The sequence below is a fragment of the Carassius auratus genome, chromosome 36, assembly GCF_003368295.1.
Source record: "Carassius auratus strain Wakin chromosome 36, ASM336829v1, whole genome shotgun sequence".
In the NCBI taxonomy this organism is placed as follows: Eukaryota; Metazoa; Chordata; class Actinopteri; order Cypriniformes; family Cyprinidae; genus Carassius; species Carassius auratus.
In genome coordinates, this window is record NC_039278.1 from 8,220,111 (window position 1) to 8,239,328 (window position 19,218).

At 38.3% G+C, this 19,218-nt stretch overlaps 1 protein-coding gene across 2 annotated transcripts in view; it reads left to right on the plus strand.

The window, feature by feature from the left end:
* Nucleotides 1-9,708: 9,708 nt before the first annotated feature.
* LOC113055120 (receptor-type tyrosine-protein phosphatase gamma-like) overlaps nt 9,709-19,218 on the plus strand; it is a 230,418-nt gene continuing 220,908 nt past the window's right edge. Inside the window, exon 1 of one of the 2 annotated variants that reach the window (XM_026221120.1) lies at nt 9,709-10,411. In XM_026221120.1, coding sequence (XP_026076905.1) covers nt 10,318-10,411 — 94 coding nt within the window. In that variant the 5' untranslated portion in view covers nt 9,709-10,317. The remainder of the gene's footprint in view (nt 10,412-19,218) is intronic. The other variant, XM_026221119.1, reaches the window with a different exon arrangement.

The following is a 19,218-nucleotide window of genomic DNA, read 5'->3' on the forward strand; positions in this document are numbered from 1 at the left end:
TCAAATAAGTAATGAATTCATGTTAAGGAATTTCATCATGAAAGCCAAAATAAAAAATGTATTGCCTGCAGTCATGCATTCTTGATGTGATAAAGTAAAGTGACATTTACAGGGGCTGATACTTCCTGTCATTGCTCACTGTGGCATGACACTGGCACCAGCTGCAAGAATTGATGCATAAATATGACAGTGCAATCTGCTGCTATTCTGTATGTGGACATAAACTGGACAGAAAAATAGAAAACTTAGAAACGAAAGAGCATTTAATAGCAGTTTAAAATCTAAATACTATCTGGATGGGTAGCGTTCTGATTTCTTAATGTAATATAGTCGATAAACATGAAACATAATAAGCTCACTGAAAATATCAGACCATAACTCCAATAAGATCTTAAATCCAATAAGTCTCATCTTTGTTCCCCAACCAGGGTCATATCTGGAATTATTTCAAGTTACTAAAATAGTGATGCTTTACAGAGGACGAGGACAAACCAGTGAATCAGTGTGGCACAAAACTGCTCTTCCCGCAGAGCCATATAACATGTCTAGGAATGAAATATTCGGGTGAAAAACCCAAAGATCAGGCACAACTCAAGGGACACAAAAATGATGCAATGAAGAGATACAATGCAAGAAGTCAGAAAGTCACGGTGCTAGAAATATAACCCTGTTGTTTCACATTTGGAGATCTACTGATATTTCAGAAATTGTATAAAAATACACTGGAGTTTTGTGCAGTTTAAAGGATTGGCTGATTGTTTCATGTCTACAGGCAAAAGGACAAGCAAAGATTGTGGACTTCCATCATTTTGCAGTAGTCCATTAGTCTCTTGAGACTCCTTTCTCCATGACCATCAGATTGACAACGCTATTCATCTGGCTCTCTGTGTCTCAACATATAACCGGCAGCAGAAAACCAGAGTTGTCCATATGTTGACATGATTTGGGAAGGGAGCTCTTAGTATTTAGAAGGATTAAAGGAGATCTACAGGAACACTTCAACAAAGATGAAGCTGGTTGGCGTTGCTTTGCCACTGTCACCACCATCCACTTAGCCTCATGCTGGGATTGGCATCACAATAACAAACGCAAAGAGCTATTGACAACAAGTGAGCACACTACAGTACATTACACAAGGCAACAACATAAAAATCAAAACTGACCAGTTTACTTGATACATGTTCCTGATGTTTTTGCTCATGAATAATCAATATATTGCAGCAGAATTCTAGGAATGCATATTATAATATAATTCCTAGATAGGGAAGGAGATGGACGTTTAAACATAACTTTAATAACAAAATAAACAAAACAGCCCCTCAAGGATGACTGCTGTGCACGAACACAACCAAAACAACATAAATAGTCCAGGCCTGGTATACACTCTCATATTGCACTGTCGTCAATCCTTGTTTTATCCTTCCGGAGCTTCTCAGTGGGACCTCGAGAGTGGTGAGAGGCGCAGGTGTCACTCATTATCATTCACTCCACCGGCTTCGCTCCTTTCCCATGGCTCTTGGCCCTGTCCCACTCATCACACATATGTTTACCATATAACCTAAACAATTTAATCAGACATTTTTTTAAGTGATCTGTTTTGACTGATAATGGATATTGGATATTTAATTGAGCAATATCGTTTCTGCCTGTTTTTAACTTTAGATTAACTTGCTGTCATTTAATAACACTGTTTAACTTTAAGTAGATCTAAATAAAACAAAATAATATAGTAGTATCTATTTATCATACTTTACAATATAATATTGTGATTCCTAGCATTTCATATTTAATCTATTCAGACAAAATAGTATAAAATGTTAAAATTGCATGGAGATAAATTCTTGTCTTCGAATTGTATTTGAATTTTTGAACTGGGGTTATTAATTACCATTTTAGGGGTTAATAATTATGGGTTGGTTAAGTATGAGTGATTTACTGTTATTTGTGAAAGTGAAAGTGAAGTGACATTCAGCCAAGTATGGTGACCCATACTCAGAATTTGTGCTCTGCATTTAACCCATCCGAAATGCACACACACAGAGCAGTGAACACACACACACACTGTGAGCACACACCCGGAGCAGTGGGCAGCCATTTATGCTGCGGCGCCCGGGGAGCAGTTGGGGGTTTGATGCCTTGCTCAAGGGCACCTAAGTCGTGGTATTGAAGGTGGAGAGAGAACTGGGGGTACATGCACTACCCCCACCCACAATTCCGTCCGGCCCGATACTAGAACCCACAACCCTTCGATTGGGAGTCTAACCCTCTAACCATTAGGCCACGACTTCCCTTTTGTTTTTTTTTTGTTTTTTTTGTTGTTTTTTTTTTGTGTGAAAAACTCATTTGTAGTTAGCAAAACATGTATGGGGGAATGTGTGGGCCAGATGGGGGGGGGGATTTTAGCACCAGTCCAGCCCTGATAATTCTAATCTAAAAAAAAAAAAAAATAAAGATTTAAAGTAAATTCCTTGAAGCTTGGACAGTTTAGAAAAGGTTTTTTTTTTTCAAAATTCGCCAAAAAGACAGTGGTGCAGGGAGTGCGATATATACACTTTTAAATGACCTTTTTTTATTTCTTTTTTTTAATGAGTATTCAACATATTGTCTTATATATCATAACATTATTTCTGCATTTGTAACTCCAGGTTAAATGCATTCATGCCCTGCATTAAACAGTGTGTAAATACATCTAAATGCCACTTCCAATGAGGCTCTTGCATTTCCTTTGCATTGAAAAGATTAATTTTGTTTAAGTTGATTGAATTTTTCTGGTAACCGCCCAAATGTCTTATTATTCTAAATAACTGATTCTTTTATCAAAAACCAAAAAAAAAAAAAAAAACTGGTTTGAGATTTATAGGGCTATCAGTCCAATTTTTGCATCCCTCCCATTGTCAAAATGTAAGTAATTTTAACTCTTGAGTTCATCTTAAACAAGCTACATCTTACTTTTACTTGAGTAGATTTTTAGACTGGTACTTTAACATGTACTTAACGTAGTAGACACGTTGTACGTGTCCTTAATCCAGGTCTGTTTGCACTAGAACCTTGTTACATATTAAATATGTAGTTGAATGCATAATTGCATCTATGTTGTCTTTAAATCTGGTCAAAATCCCTCCCAGACCAACTCCAAATCTCAGTGGATAAGACGCATGCCTTTGGTGTGAGAGACCCGGGTTCGACTCCACTGTGAGACACCAATGTGTCCCTGAGCAAGACACTTAACCCCTAGTTGCTCCAGAGGTGCGCGACCTCTGACATGTATAGCAATTGTAAGTCACTTTGGATAAAAAGTGTCAGCTAAAATGAAAAAATGAATAAATGTTTTATGAGTTGCCTGCTTAATGTTAATACTTTTGAAGTTCTTACCAGAATTATGAGCGATGTTAATAGTTCTTGCCATACCAAACACCACTAATGAATAAAAAAACAGTTCCAGATGACTGGATACTTTATAGAGCAGAGGCAAAACTCATTTGCAATATGAAGTGACACATTCATCTTCTTTTATTCTACCCTCCTCACCCCCCCCCCAAAAAAACAGTTACACTCTCTTTGAACCTGAAATATGCCTCAAGTCATGCGCCATTATGTAAATGTATGGGATGCCAAACACACCAAAAATGGCACAAAACAGCACAATGTTACAGAATTTGTGCAACTCTGACCAGTCAAGGACAAAGTATACTTCGGAGTTACGTGTACGCAAGGGTCCACATGCAGTGTGTGTGATGTGAATTTTGTCACCAGAATAGTATGTGCGTACTGTACATCCATTTTTGTAACCCGGGTCGCCCAAGGTGGCAACACTATCCATTGTTTCACAGTAGAAAAAAAAAATCATGATGGAGACAGAACAACAATAAAATAGCAGAGACTACAACAATGACAGACACTGACAAGTGCTTGTGTGAGGGGTTAACGAGATGGCAGCAACATTAGTTTATAAGAATGCAAAGACATTTATATTTATATTTATATTACATTTATATAACTTCTGGGGAAAAAAAAGAGCAGCCGCTGGACAAAAGATGAAGCTCTCTAGAGCACATTTGTCATCCACCTGCATTCAAGTGCACCTCAAATGAAGTATACATTGAAAGGCTACATATTCAGCTGTACGCATACGCTGGCATATACATACAAAAACTAAAAATACTTTGGTATATGTGCGGCTCATGGATCTAGCAGCAAGATCAATTATATTGATTAATTTAAAAAGCATGGCACAAACATTACACTATTCATGCTACTCTACAGAAAAACCATGGTTCATTTCTGTATTTCCGTTTTGTCCCACTTTTTGGGTGTTTGGCTTCCCATATTAATATAAGGAAAGTCTGAAGCAGAGAGGAGTTGATATTCCAGTATGAGTTCTGGCGGCCCTCCTCTGCTGCTCTGAAAGGCTGACCTTTGACCCCTGCACTGAGAATTATTCCTCTAGCTCGTGCCACGCTGTCAGAGTAGCCATTCTGATCCAGACTAGTGCTCTTGACCCCTAAGCCACTCTGACGAGAACATGGCGACAGAATCAGAGCTTCAAGGGTGTGTATGTTCTTTCATCGATAATAAATACTCCTCTTTTTGCTTTCCTCAAAGCATTCGCATCTCCCACCGAGAGGGAGAAGACTGACTGAGCAGGGCCTTTCACCTTTTAAAGGTCAGAAACTAGAAGATCCCCTATCAGCTGAAATCAAGGGTACTTGTGGGGACTTTGGGGAAAGCTGTGAAGAGAAGAAAGGAATCCAAAGCTGTTTGGGGGTACTTTTGTAAACTGTCAGTATCAAAACCACCAATGACATATATGAGAGTCCACATTACAGAAAAAAAAAATATCTTAAAATAATTTTTTACACACAGTACCAAAGTTTTAAAGTTTAGACAGCTAGATGTTACTAACATGATTTAACAAGTAGCGAGCTAGCATGTTTTTAGCATGATTAGCATGTCACTAGTGTGTTTTAGAATGATAAGCATGTTGCTAACCATCTTTCTAGCATGCTGTTAACATGTTGTTAACCTGTTTCTAGCATGAGTAGCATGTTGTTAACATGTTCTTAGCATGATTAGCATGCTGTTAACATGTTGTTAACCTGTTTTTAGCATGTTGCTAGCATGTTTATTGTATATTGTAATTTTGCAGAGGATATCTAACTCTCATTTGCCACATTATGAAAGCATATGTTTTCTTCCATTACATGGTTCTTTTTATTATTATTATGGCATTTTAACATTATATTTGGCAAGGTCTGTATTTTGGCTGTTTCTGGAAAAAATTAAATGAAATTGCTGATGACAGAGAACTAAAAATAAAATAAAAATAACAAGACAAAAATCAAATAGTGATTTTTCACAATCTAGGCAACAAATGCAATTCATGATGGGTACTTGCAAAATAATAATAATAATTATAATAATAAAGTTGACCTTAATGAGGACACTTGATAAATATGTATAGAACATATCCAGATATCTGGACAAAAACATATTAACGCAAGGTGTAAAGTGGGCCATAGACCTTTGGGTTAGGGTATTTCGACTTGGACCAATAAAACACTATCATAATGGACAGGAGATCTGTCCCAACTGAAAGCTGCATCATGCACAGCCCACCTGTCACCAACATCCAGCGTCTGAAAGCCACACACAGGATCTGTGCCTATTCAATTATACATGAAGCAAACAGAATCAAATCAATTAGGTATTGCTGTGGAATGAATGAAAGGTGAATAATTGATGCCAGCTCTCCTGCATTATACATATCTGTTGCAAATCTCCACGTACCACTTCCAAGAGGGAGTCAAAGATCACTGAGGCCACATTTCACCACTTTATTCACTTAATCTACTCATTTGCATTAGCATGAGCTGGTTGTGGAGACTGGTCTTCAGCTGAAATGGGTCTCTAAGGGTTTCGGTTTTGCTATAAAATAAGGCGGCCACAGTTACCACAACATGAAAATATCCAGATATGTTCCATCAATGTCAAGATGTCAGCTGAATCGGATATTGTGGAAAGAAAACTCAATATTGGTCAAACGGTTTCTGGAGGAACAACTAAAAGTATAAGTTGAGTTGAGATGGAGAGATGTTGGGGTCAATTTCTCTCCTTATATTCTCAGGGCATCTAGACAGATGGCAGACATTAAAAAGAGAAGCCATGTGACATCTCTCAACCGCACCGTTGAGAGGTAATTAAAATACATTTAATCAAGTTACTCTAATGAAAAATGCAGCTGGACACCCGGTTCCACCTTCTGCTCCCACTCTCACACCAATAAACTCTCGAACTTTTGGCCTGAAAATCACCGGAAAATTGCACTCCCAATAACGGCTTTTTTTTTTTTTGCTTTAGCTTTTTAGTGTTGGGTACGATTAACTATGTCATGATACAACACATCATGGTGAAGTCCTATCCATCAAGACTCATCAAAACATCCTCTAACCAGTTTAAAAGTCAATCAAAAGTACATAATGACTAGCACCGGATTTATGACCTGATTATATTTTTGAGCCAGGGTGATGAGGTTTATTTTTTTGTTGTGTTTTTAATTTTTTTTACTGGCAAAGTCATTGTAATTGGACTGAGAATGATTAATAATGTATTCAAATTTATGGAAATTCCTATAATGAATACATTTTTCTCTATATGCGCTTCTATAAAATATGTAATCAGCTAAATACTGCTTGTGCAATGTAAAATTTGCTTGCAGCCAACAGTGTATCTGACTGGTTGGTGAGTTTTACTCCTTTAAATGAAATGATTCACAAATCAGTCTAAATTATTTATTAAATTATTAATAATTGAATGCAATTGCATTCAACTGGGAGGGTCATGGAAATCCACTGGTCAAAAAAATAAAAGTAAAACACCAACCCTAAACTTGACCTTAAAATCTGTGTGGAATATATATATATAAGTATAAAAAGGAGCTGCCTACATATGCCAGTATCTACCACTGCCAGATGCAGTTAGAAATTTAGTAAAAACAAGCTTATTGCAACCCCTGGTCACCGCGTAGACACGCCCCTACAAGCAACAATGTTAAATCAATGTTACGTCAACGCTAAATGCATTGAAATAATGTTACAAAATGATGTTTGTTCCTTTTATACCCACAATTAGCCTTATGTTGAAACAAGGTTTCTATAGAAAATCAATACAAATTTAATTTAATCAATGTTATGAAGTGAAACGTAACTGCACCCGCAATTAATGTTGAAACAATGGTGAGTTATCGACAAATATCAATGGTAATGTCATTTTATCAACATCACTTATTTGAAGCTTCCCACTACACCCTTCAACCTACAAGCATTCTCCCTTGAGGAGGCAGACCCAGCCCTGGCTTTGCTCTGTCCCGTCTGAGCATTAAGATGTTATGTAAACAGGAGACAAAGCTTCAGGATCTCAGACCAGCTCTTTGTTTGTTACGGAGGCCGGCAGAAGAGGAATGCCATCTCTAAGCAGAGGATGGCCCACTGGATTGTGGATGCCATCGCACTGGCTTATCAGGCACAGGTATGTCTTGCCTGTTCAGGTTGCGAGCTCACTCAACTAGATGTGTTGCACCCTCCTGGGCGCTGGCTCGTGGCACATTGCTGACAGATATTTGTAGCGCTGTGGGCTGGGTGACCCCTAACACATTTGCTAGATTCTATATCCTTTGTGTGGTGCCGGTATCTTCCTGTGTTCTCACCTCATATACACCTATACAGATGCTATATGTGTATTTGCTTCTGAAAACTCCTTCGGGAAGGATGGGGCTTCCACGGCATCCCTGTTCCAAGTGAAACAGGTACGTTTCCCCATTGTTATCCAGTCTCACTAAGTTAGGTAGTGCTTTGACAATGGTGATTGGAACTACTTGTTCTGAGAAGGGCTGTACATCAGGGGACACACCAAATAGGGGTGCAGGATGTCTACCTGCTTTTTGCACAACTTCTGGATCCTTTGTCTCGCTTTAGCTGAGCTCTACCAAACTACGCATGGACTTGTAATTCTACATTTTTCAATGCAACTCGAGTTCTCGAAGGGGAATGTTTCCAGGTATCGGAATTAACCATGATTCCCCGAAGGGAACGGGATGCTGTGTCTCAGGGTCATACTTCCCGCCTCCCTGCCAGCACTTGGTCCATTCCTAAAAGCTGATGCTGGTTCTACCGCACGTGCTTTTAAGCTTCCTGGTCGTAACGTCACCCCACCTGTGACGTTTCACCCTTCTATTGGAATGATTACACATGTGATTTAGAACGTGGTCACTGTGAAGTGTTTCAATTCAGCATCTCATTCCCTTCTGGGAACCATGGTTACATGCGTTACCTGGAGAAGTTTTCATGTAATTGCATCTCTTTGTATTTAGGGACTGCTGAGTACTTATTTCTTTTGGTTCTTGTATAATATATGTCCAATGTCATGAGTTGCCAAGTCGAGTTCTTTAGAAGAGCAATCTATCCTAGCCAATAAAAATATGTTGTAGTGTCAGCCCACTTCAGTTTAAGAAGGAGTTTGTTTTATGTCATGTCCTCTTTTAATAGTATTACAGATTAATGTAACCTTTTTTGAATGAAAAATAGGCAGTAGGACTTGATTGATAGGTTGAGATAGGAGGTAACAATAGTATAAAGACAAACATTACTAAAACACACATGAACGGAATTTAATGAATACATGCTATAGCTGTTCCATGCCTTTGTTAAAAAAATAAATTAATAAAAAATATTTATGTAATAAAATAATAATAATTTCAAAAAGTTAAAATGCTGAAATGAATAAAAACAGGGCTAAGCTTATGAATGATCTGCAGTCCGTCTATTTTTTATGTTGTTCAGTGTACATTGTTCACAAAAGAAACACGACACTTTTCAACTAAACTACTGAATGCAATGTATTCTTTTGTAAAAATAAATAAATAAATAAATAAATAAACATATAAAATCCACATGTATGTACTCCAAATGATAACTGGAAAAAAATTGTAATGTTTTAGATAACCTTGTATTATAATAACATGTTTGTATAAATGGAATTGAGTGAGCTCATCTCTGAATACCCCGTCAAAGCCCACTCTCACCCTAACACACACCCACCTCTTGGTGCTGTTGTTCTCCAAGGACTGGTCTATAAAACAGTTTTCAACTCCTACATGCAATACTAAGTAGGCTACACATACAGTAGGTGGATTAGTTGGTCATCCACCTGTAAACTTTTACATCCTGACTGCAAACCAACTCACCCTGAATGTCTCTTTTTGCATTTTTGTCTTTTTGAACCACTGCACTGCACTGCACTACAAGTTGTTACATATGAAATTTAAAATATATGTCCAAGATATCTGTAAAGAATTTATGTAAAATATATGTATAGTTACATTACATCTTTTTTATTAGGTTAGTGGTGTGTAGATTTAAATGGCCTACAGCAGAATGACAATAAAGCTCACTTGACTTAACTTGACATGATTTTGATTATTAATTCAAACCTAGAAATTATGATTTTCAAGGATTATTCACTTGACTGAAATTGTATGTATTTGGTTAAGAAAGTGCTGTATGAAGTTGTTTTTAAATGTTCACCTTTTTATCTTTCTTTCTTTCTTTCAACCACTCTCTCATCTCTGTGTAGAAGATCCCGCTGATAATTTCAGATACAGGGCTTGCATAGAGTGATTTTATTGCTGATGTTATCTGAAGTGTTTGGTTTTAACCAAGATAAAGGCGAGAGCGAGAGAAGGAGGGCGCCTTTCACACACACACTGACAGCAGCAGCAGCTCCGTTACGCGCTCGGCGCTAGGATCCAGCGGATCTCTCTCTCTCTCTCTCTCTCTCTCTCTCTCTCTCTCTCTCTCTCTCTCTTCCAAGCCTGTTTTAAAGTCTCTGCCAGACTTCAGCTCATGCGCTACTTCCTGGATGGCGGAATGGAAATCTTCCAGAGCCGCTCCAACTCTTGTCTCTGTGTTTTCAGCCTGATGTACGGACTACTGCTCCTCTAACATCTCTCTCTCTTAATCCACTGTCCCCTTGACATGCTTCTCTTCTGGACTACAAGCTCAGCCATCTGAAAGAGAGAGGAGGAGAAAAGAAAAAGGAAAACTGTTTCCTTTGGCTTGGTCGAACTTCAAAAGAAAATAAAAAATATCTCCAAAGGACTCGCTAAAGGAGGCGGACGAAATATATTAATAAAGCGCGTCCATTGCGCTTGCATTGCTTGTCTGTGGGAGTTTTTTCTTTTCTTTTCTTTTCAGTCTCTCTCCACCAGGAGGATAACTCTGTCAACAGTTGCCTTTTTCCAGATCTCCATGTATACAGTGTGACATGCGGAGGCTACTGCGACCGCGCTGCTGCTGCTGGTGGATTCCGCCTCTGCTTTTCTCCTCGCTCGTGCTCCACTGGGCACACTGTCATCCCGGTAAGTTGGATTTGAGGCGGATACAAATTATGTTTCAAATCACTCCATCAAGCGTTTACGACCCATTACATTGGCTGCGCAATGTGGAAACAATCCATGTCCACCGTTAAAACCATGCGATTGTGAGGTTGTGTTTGTGATTTGTTTTGTTTGTTTTTTGTTAGTCGTGGAATTGGAACGATCTTACATGGAATTATAACGGACATAATGACGTCTGTTAATATTGCAATCTCTACTTCTGTTGTTATTTATACGCGCGAGGAACCGTTAATTCTAAACATTATAAAGACATTATACGACTTCTCTCAGAAAGCATTATTGATTTGAGCAATCTGAATAATTGTAATTATAATGCAAGAGATAAATCATCGTTAGTTTAAGTATAATTTAGCAATGCATTACTTCACGACTCTGTTTGTAGAGATGTGCATATGTATTATCACAAATAAATTAATTGATTATTTGTTTGACCAATATTTCTGCTGATTCACATTTGTCTACTGATTCACCATTTGATGGGTCTTCTGAGAATAACATTCAAGAATGCCATTACATCACAAAGTGTTCAAGAATCGACATTGTTTACAAGTAAAATACTTACTTTTGAATTTACTGGTTGCATAATTGCTCGTAACTTATTTTTTTAACAGTTTAATTAACTGAGCAACATATAGCATTTAAAACTTGATAGGTAAACATAGTCCAAAATGTTGCCATTACATTTATTGTTGCTGTTGTTATTATATTAATATATCATAATAAAATAATAATAATAACAATAATCACAATTATTTTGTTATTAATATTAATAATGTATACAGTTTTTTTTATTCTAGCAGGCTCATGTTTTTTTACTATTATTGTGTCCAAAATCATAAATTGGTAATATCAGTTACTGGACAAAAATAACCTGTATTCTGTTTGGTTGTTATGCATGTAAGATATGTATATGATCTGTAGCACTAAAGAGCAGCATCGTTTTGGGGTCAGTTAAGAAAAAAGGTTTTTATGTAATTGTTGTTAATCTGGTTATTTATAGATGACTCACATATGGTGCTCAGTAGGTTCAGGTGAGGAGGGATGAAAAAACATGGAGAAAACCATAAGAATCAGATTTTTGGGGGCTCCTCCGGGTTTTCAAAAATTCCTCATATATATATATATATTTATATTTATATTTATATTTATTTATTTATTTATTTGTCGGCATCTTGTTTTAGATGACCTTGAGTGTGTGTGTGAGTGATAGGTGAGCATCTCTGAGGCTCCTCGGGTTTGTTTTGATGATAGACAGTAGCCAGAAAAGGAAGACAGACTAAGATTCACAAGCCATTTCAACCACGGGGAGACTGAGAAGCTCTGCATATTTGCATGATGTATTTGCATGAGCCGTCACGTCTAATGTATAATTCCAGGGAATATAACATTCTCAGGTCTTCGAATCAGATCTCATGAAATCAGAACCAGTGCAGGGACTGTTTGTGCTTTTTCAAACAAATGACATTGTCTACAGGCATTCACATGTGACACAAATTACAAGAAAGCCATATTCATATACAAGAAAAGCTTACGAGCTTTACAGCTCCATACAAGTGAAAGATAACATTGTTTGCAGATTGCATGGTTTGCGCTTATGTATCGCATGTGTGCGTCCAAAGCTAACATGTGTTCAGAAATCTCATTAAAATGCCAGAACGCATTGTGTTTATCTTTCATCTTTCCAATTTAATACATCTCAAAACATATATTTTTGTTATAGCTGACCTACTTCCGGGCAGCTTGATGGCAGCTTTGATAAGACAATTTGTCTTATCGAATGGTGATCGCTTTGCATGCGTAATAAAATGTCTTTGTTTACAGTCACCCACTGTTGTGGGAATAAACTAATAATGCTGTGTTCTACACAAGCCTTTATTGTATCTCAGAGAACTTACTTCAGATATTGAACTAGTCAGAAAGTCCTCTTGATTTTTTTTTGTTTTTTTTTTCTGTGGTTTTCTTTCGCCACTAGTTTTAATCTCACATTCTGTGTGATTCCAAAACCACAAGAGCAGGGCGCTCAGAGACTCGGTGGACATTGGGGTGATCACTTGAGTGCTGACAGAGACGAAGCTTGTAAGTTTCTGCATCTCAAACACCCGAGAGATTCCATCAAGCCCATTCTGAATGTTCCATGAATAACACATTGTCACCAAAGGGCAAATGCCTGACTCAAGGTTGTGAAACGTATTGACAGTCTCTTCTGTCTATTTTTCTGTTTGCACCTCTCGTTCGTGTCTGCCGCAGTATATGTTTCCGTCCATCTTGCTGTCTCCGTCTATCAGAGTCAACTTCTCAGAGAGAGCGGCGCACGCTTCCAATTTCTCAAGTCGGATGTTGGCGACAAATGAAGTTACCGGAGAACAAAAGGCAACTTTAATGCATTCTGTTTGCTTCCTGTCATTCCCTCTGCCCTCTTCTCTTTTTTCTTCTTCAGACATGTATTTTTAAGCTCGATGACATTTGTTCACTTGTCTGTGTCTGATAGACCTGTTTTTAGTAGAACCACCGCTGTGGAAAGACAAGCGAGCTCTATATCCGCCGCCGCTGCTAAAGTGACATACACGTTGAGAAATAAGAACAGTGCAACTTTATTTATTTCTGTCATGCCAGTGGGAAACGAGTGTCTGCACACTTGAGTCTCCAGTAATGGCCAGTTTGCTGACGGTGCAAGAGAGGAAGCGAGAGGAAGGGAAGGATCTCTCAGCGGGGCGTCAGTTGGTCCCAGGCAATGCTCATCTTTCTACAGTCTGGCTGATGTAGCTGATGGAGCGATGGATGACTAGTAAGAAAGAGCAAATTCTAACACAGTTTCCACCTGATAATTTAACACTGTCAAGAAGAACTAATGATACATGGTGAAACTAGCAAGAAAAAAAGCGCTTGACTTGCCTGAGTCTATGGCCTGTAAATCAAAGCAGGGAGGCAATGGAAATGATCTCTTTTTGGCCACTCTTTTCCGACCTCTTATGCAAACTGGGAAAGAATTCAGAGTCACTCAAATGGTTTAGAAATCACCGCTGATACCAAAGGAAAGATGGTTATTTCTGTCGCACGACGAACCGCATGGCACACACCGGAGAGCCCAATGATTATTCAAATCTCTTAAGAGGCATAACACTTCCTGCCTTTCTGATTTCCTTTTATGTGGGCATGGAGCCATTTCTCTGTCTAATAGAACAGGATAATTTGCTAAATGTCCATTCGGAAACGACGGGCACTTAAGACGGGGTGGTTGAATCTCAGGAGTGAGATAGCTGGAGCTGACATTTGGGCCACACTGGATGCACTAGCGTCCCCTGTAACAACTTTATCATCATCATCATCTCTCTCTGCTCATGCCGTTATCTGTCCAGCTGGGTGACCAAAGCTGCTGTAATGTTAGCCAGGTCACTTTATCAGTCATGAAGCCTGTCATCGTTGCTTGGCTCCCCTAATACACTGATTAAAAGATAGGCCCGTGCGGACAGTTAAACATGTGGGGTCATGTCAGGCTCCCGTGGGGACGTTCTCCCGGAGTTTGTTAGCGTGCATGCTGCATGTTCACCGCATTTGTATCTGTACTAAAAGCAGCGTGTGAGTAGAACCTGCAACATGGAAGAAATAAGAACATTGACTCAATACTGTTCTGTACTTTCTCATTGTTTTGATTTCAGTGCAAATATACAGTCAAAAAAGACATCCAAACATATTTTCAATTCACTTGCCATCTAAAACATTTAACTTGATTTATATATGTGTGTGTGTGTGTGTGTGTCTGTTCTCATGCTGGTACATTTCCTCATCTCCGCTGGCAACCACAGATCACAGTGTGTGCCAACCACCAAATTAAGTGGACATTCAAGAAGCATGCTGATAGATCCTGTCTTAAAGACAGAAAATAAATGCAGATGATAAACCCAGCATGCAAAAAAATCACACTTTCCACTTGGAAATGGATGTGTTCCTATACTTTAACACCAGTCTTTAATGCTATATATTTGGATAATGTTATTACCACGGAAGTTATACATTTAACATTTTTTGTTCCTGTAGCTCAATTGGTAGAGCACTGCACAAGTTTGGGGGTTCGATTCCCCGGGAACTCATAATAGGTAAAAATTGATAGCCTGAATGCACTGTAAGTCGCATAACTGTAAGTTGGATAAAAGCGTCTGCTAAATGCATAAATTTAATTTTACTTTACTTGCAGTACATATAATGTATCAAGTGTATAAACTTCTGGTATTTTTGAATTACATTTTTACCTGCATCTAAATTATATAACATAACCTCTGCAAGTGATGCCACTTTAAACAATCAAATAAACAATCGAAGTTCAACTGGCCACAGAGTTTCTGTGAAAACAATCGACTACCCAGTATGTTAGGTGCATATGGTACTTTTTAATACATGCTACAGAGAAGACCTCAAGCATTAGGTTTATTATAGTTATCTAAGCAGGCGTTTTACACGACACCATTTTCAACCGTTATCAGCTTTGTGTAAACTATAAAAAAGCTACTTTGTGGAAATTGTAACATCATGCGCAGGCATATTATATTGTGCGCAGAAGCGTAGTTTTCTTTATAAAATGACAACACCACCCACTGGCCTGATATGCATCATACGTTCACAAAGTCACACAAGTATTTCAAATACTCACAGTATCGAGTGCAACAAAGAAAATCTTGCTAAAATATTGTGATAACATTGTTTTGTTGTTTGGCTCCTAATCCTATACAGTTGGATAAGTATTGGCTTTTTAGAGGCATGTGAGCTGCAATGGTTTTGATCAAATTTGTTCACGTTTGTTTGTTCTGTTATGTGTAGCTTTGCTAAATGGTCTTTGGAAAGCTGAATTATGCAGCACTGAGCCTTACAGTATCATGGCGATACACAGCAACAGCTCTCTGCTCTTCTTGTGAACCACTTTTTGAAATGTTAGCCTGAACCGAATTTGGTAGCGGTAATGATTCGCCTCATTGAAAGTTGTAGTGGTTGTAGGCAGGAGACCAAAGCTGTGTACTTTGGCTTCCCTGTCTCTCAGATTTCCTTCATGTTTGCTTTTGCCACTCTTTTATTTCTCTCTCTTTCTCTATTTCTGACTCTCTCCCTCACCCAGACTGGAGGTTCTGAAAAGATTTTCATTTGGCAGAGGAAAGGGGGTTGAACAGTTTGCCAGGAGACGAAAGAAACCTTCGAGCCTCTGGGAGACTTAAGCGCTAATACTGCTTGCACATATCCCGGGCCCCCTCCAGGGCCTCGCTCTCCTACTTACCCCTGTCCCCCTCTCTAAGGTCATAATTAGCAGAGTACGGAGTAACACACGTTAAAGTCTCTCCATTAATAACGAATAACGGCTGCTGGCCCTCTCCAATTTAAAAGCTAGTTCTTCTTCCTCTAGATGAAGACCCCAGGCTAGTGGATGTGATCTTGCGTAAAGACCAACATGCATCTAAAAAGGCAAAGATAATGTTAAATTAATGCGGTCTAATACCAAACAATGGAACGTGTTTGTTTCTTTGTATTGAGCAAGTGATGGATGGATTAATGAGAGAGAAATTAATTACAATTTGATGAGCCGCAGCGGGTGTTGCAATATTTACAGCCAGACAGATGTTGTGATGCAGCCGAGACGCAACAACAGCATTTGTTTACACTTAGACTTTCACATTTTGGCCACTAGGGGGAGTATTTTGCGTGAGTTTCCTGTTTAAAATATGGTTGCGATGTTTACGCAATGCAGACTTTTACTCTAGAGTATCCGCAGCATTAATTCTGCTGTTTATCAAGGTGATCGATCAAGGCTTTTGTGGCATGCTAAGCGCCAGTTCTAAGTGCTAAACTTCATTTTATTACTGTAGCACCAGCCCACACAATACTCCTTAAATTTGTTTTTCCTTTCAACTACTATTTATGGAAGCTATGGATAATTTTTTCCCCTTTTCGATCTAACTGGAAAGCAAATATGGAAATACAATAAAAAATAAGGCTGTCAACATTTACATGACTGTTTTGCCTATACACTGAAAGTCAAGAATGTTTTGGGGCACATTGAATTTCATTGTATGGGCACTTTTAAAAATATCTACATAACAAAGAAGTCATTCAGGTTTAGAACAACATGAGGGTGAGTACATGATGACCCAGATTTTTCATTTTTCGGGAAATTACACCTTTAAATTAGCTTTTGTGAAATCCATTTTCCACTTTACCTGCTTCCAAAGGCCTATAAGGAGAACTGCCCCTTGTAATCTGATGAGAGTATTACGGTTCATTCTTGAAAGGTAATGGCTGGTATATAAGATTCATATGGGATAAAATTTCCACCAAAAAAATTTCCAGTCACGGATGATAATGAATATATATATATATATATATATATAAGAAGCATGAATCAAATCAAAACTTCAAACACATTTAAAATCATACTGCAAAAAACTTAAATATTAATGCAAAAGCACACCAAAAATAGCAATTTGAGAGCACAAAAAAAAACAAAAAAAAAAAAACAGAGAAATATAACCAGGGAATACATGTTTTTATGTGCAAAACAGATAATTTTATATTAATGTTTCAGTTATTATTTTAATTTTTTTTTATTTGTTATAACATTTTTGATTTCCGCATATACATTTTTCCATCCGCGACCATTGTTTTCTATTCTGAAAACATTGCATTCATTTTAAAATGTTGTGCAATATATTTTTACTTGCGTTTTTAAATATTTGTTTCATGCTTATTTATTCATTTTTTATCCGTGACTGCAGAATGGATATATGCAGGTGGAAAATTGATCCCATAGCTTCATAATCCGGTCTGGATCAGTGTAAAAGGCCAATCTCGTCCCAGAGCCCTTGATGGGCTTGCTGTCATGAACAGCCCTGTTTGCAACAGAGAAATAACCTTAATTTGGAGGTTGGGAGCTACGGTTCTGACCTGGCATGTAATGATACAGCCTTTAGGGTGATGTTGTCCATTTGATGGGTGTTTGTCAGTCAGGGTATTGTCGTCTAATGGATTTGTAGGCCAGTTCATTCCCTTTGGTATTTCTAATTCTCCCTACTCTATTTGTCCCCTTTTGAAAAAAAAAACAATAGCAGAAAAGGAGTGAGGCTTACTATTAGACACCCTCCATATATCACATCAGCCTCGGAAATTGCGGTACCAAATTATTTGTTTGTGCGTGGACGTGTGTGGTCTCTCAGTGGCCATATAAATGAGGTAATGCCGTGGTGTTTCTGGGAAGCATGGTCACGTATTCAGAAGGCCCATTTTCACAGATACAACACATTAGTGTTGCATTAGGCTTTGACTGAGAGGGCCAAGCCAGCTACAGCCCCTTGATATTTCCTCTGCTTCCATGGCAAAAAGAGGAAATAAATGATGGGAAGGGGAAAATAACCACGTGCCAGGGAGCATTGTGTCAGTGAGCCAGTGTTAGGCCAGAGTTGCGAGCCGTCTCATTACATTTCTGCAGTGTAGTTGGTTTTTCCACTTTAATGCTTGGGAGGATGTTGGCCTCTTCCATCGAGAGAGAGAAGGAGAGGACGAGACGCAGCCTGCGGACTTACTTCTAGGAAAGCTGTTTTAAAGTACAATGCTTTCTTTTTTTTCCCCTTCTCTTCTAAAATTGGCGAGATTCCCGCTGTCTTTCTGCCACTCCAGATCTTTGTGCTGTCATCAGTCAGACCTATATTGAGTTTGCTTGAAAAACGGCTTGTGATCAGTGTCTGTCCGTTCTGATTTATTCCACTCATAACAGTCACTCTGTGTGCATATAGTGAATTGGACAATTAGAGGGATTATACTCATGCATGTTCCCATATGACGGGTCTGATCCTATAACTCTCTTGGTATAACTTGACATTGCTTATCTTTAGGTTTCTGCACCCTGCTATTGAATCAATGGCTCTCTGAATTAGTGAGGATGTTCAAAGTTCACACCCTCTTGTGAAGTCCGAGTTTTTATCTCACTGTTCTTTTTTTCTCACAATTGCGAGTTTACATCCCACATTTCTACTTTTTTGTTGCAATTCTGACATTTTCTCGCTATTGCAAGTTTATTGTGAGTTTATATCTTGCAGTTCTGAGTTAAAAGTCAGGATTGTGAGACGTAAGCTTGCAATTGCGAGAAAAACATTAGAATTGTTAATTTGTTATCTTGCTATATCCAAAGGCTAACTAAAACAAAGAAAGGGAAATTATTAATTTTACCATTTGTAGCTTTGGAAGCTTGGACACGTAAAGCAATTTTCTATCATTTCTAATTAGGCAATGAATAGAGTGCTCATTTGTCGCTTTTGGAGATGATTCTGAATGCTTTCTACTTTATTTTAATATGCTATTTAGTAGAGTTATTACCATGATCGTATGATGAAAGCTTTTATGAACATGCAGTGCAGATGAGAAATTGTCATTATCCAACCCATCTCTGTCTTCCTCTCTTCTTTCCTTCCATTTTTCTTGTTCTGTGTGATGGTTTTAAAAATACAATCAACATCGCAAAGAGCTGTAAATGTGCTCAAACAGCAGCCAAGTGGCAGTTTAATGTACAAGCATGAAATCAAATCCAAAAGTAGAAATATTTTTTTTCATTTCTTTGCAACTTAACAACTGTGATTCCCTTTTCTGGCTGGGTTGTGTCTTTGATGGATCACTATAACCTGGCTAGAGCTGATGGGCTAGCAGCATGACTACTGATTGGATTGGATGTCTTTGACCTCTTGTAACCTTCTCTTGCACTGGAACTCAGCAGATGAGAGTGCATTGATGCTTGATACTGT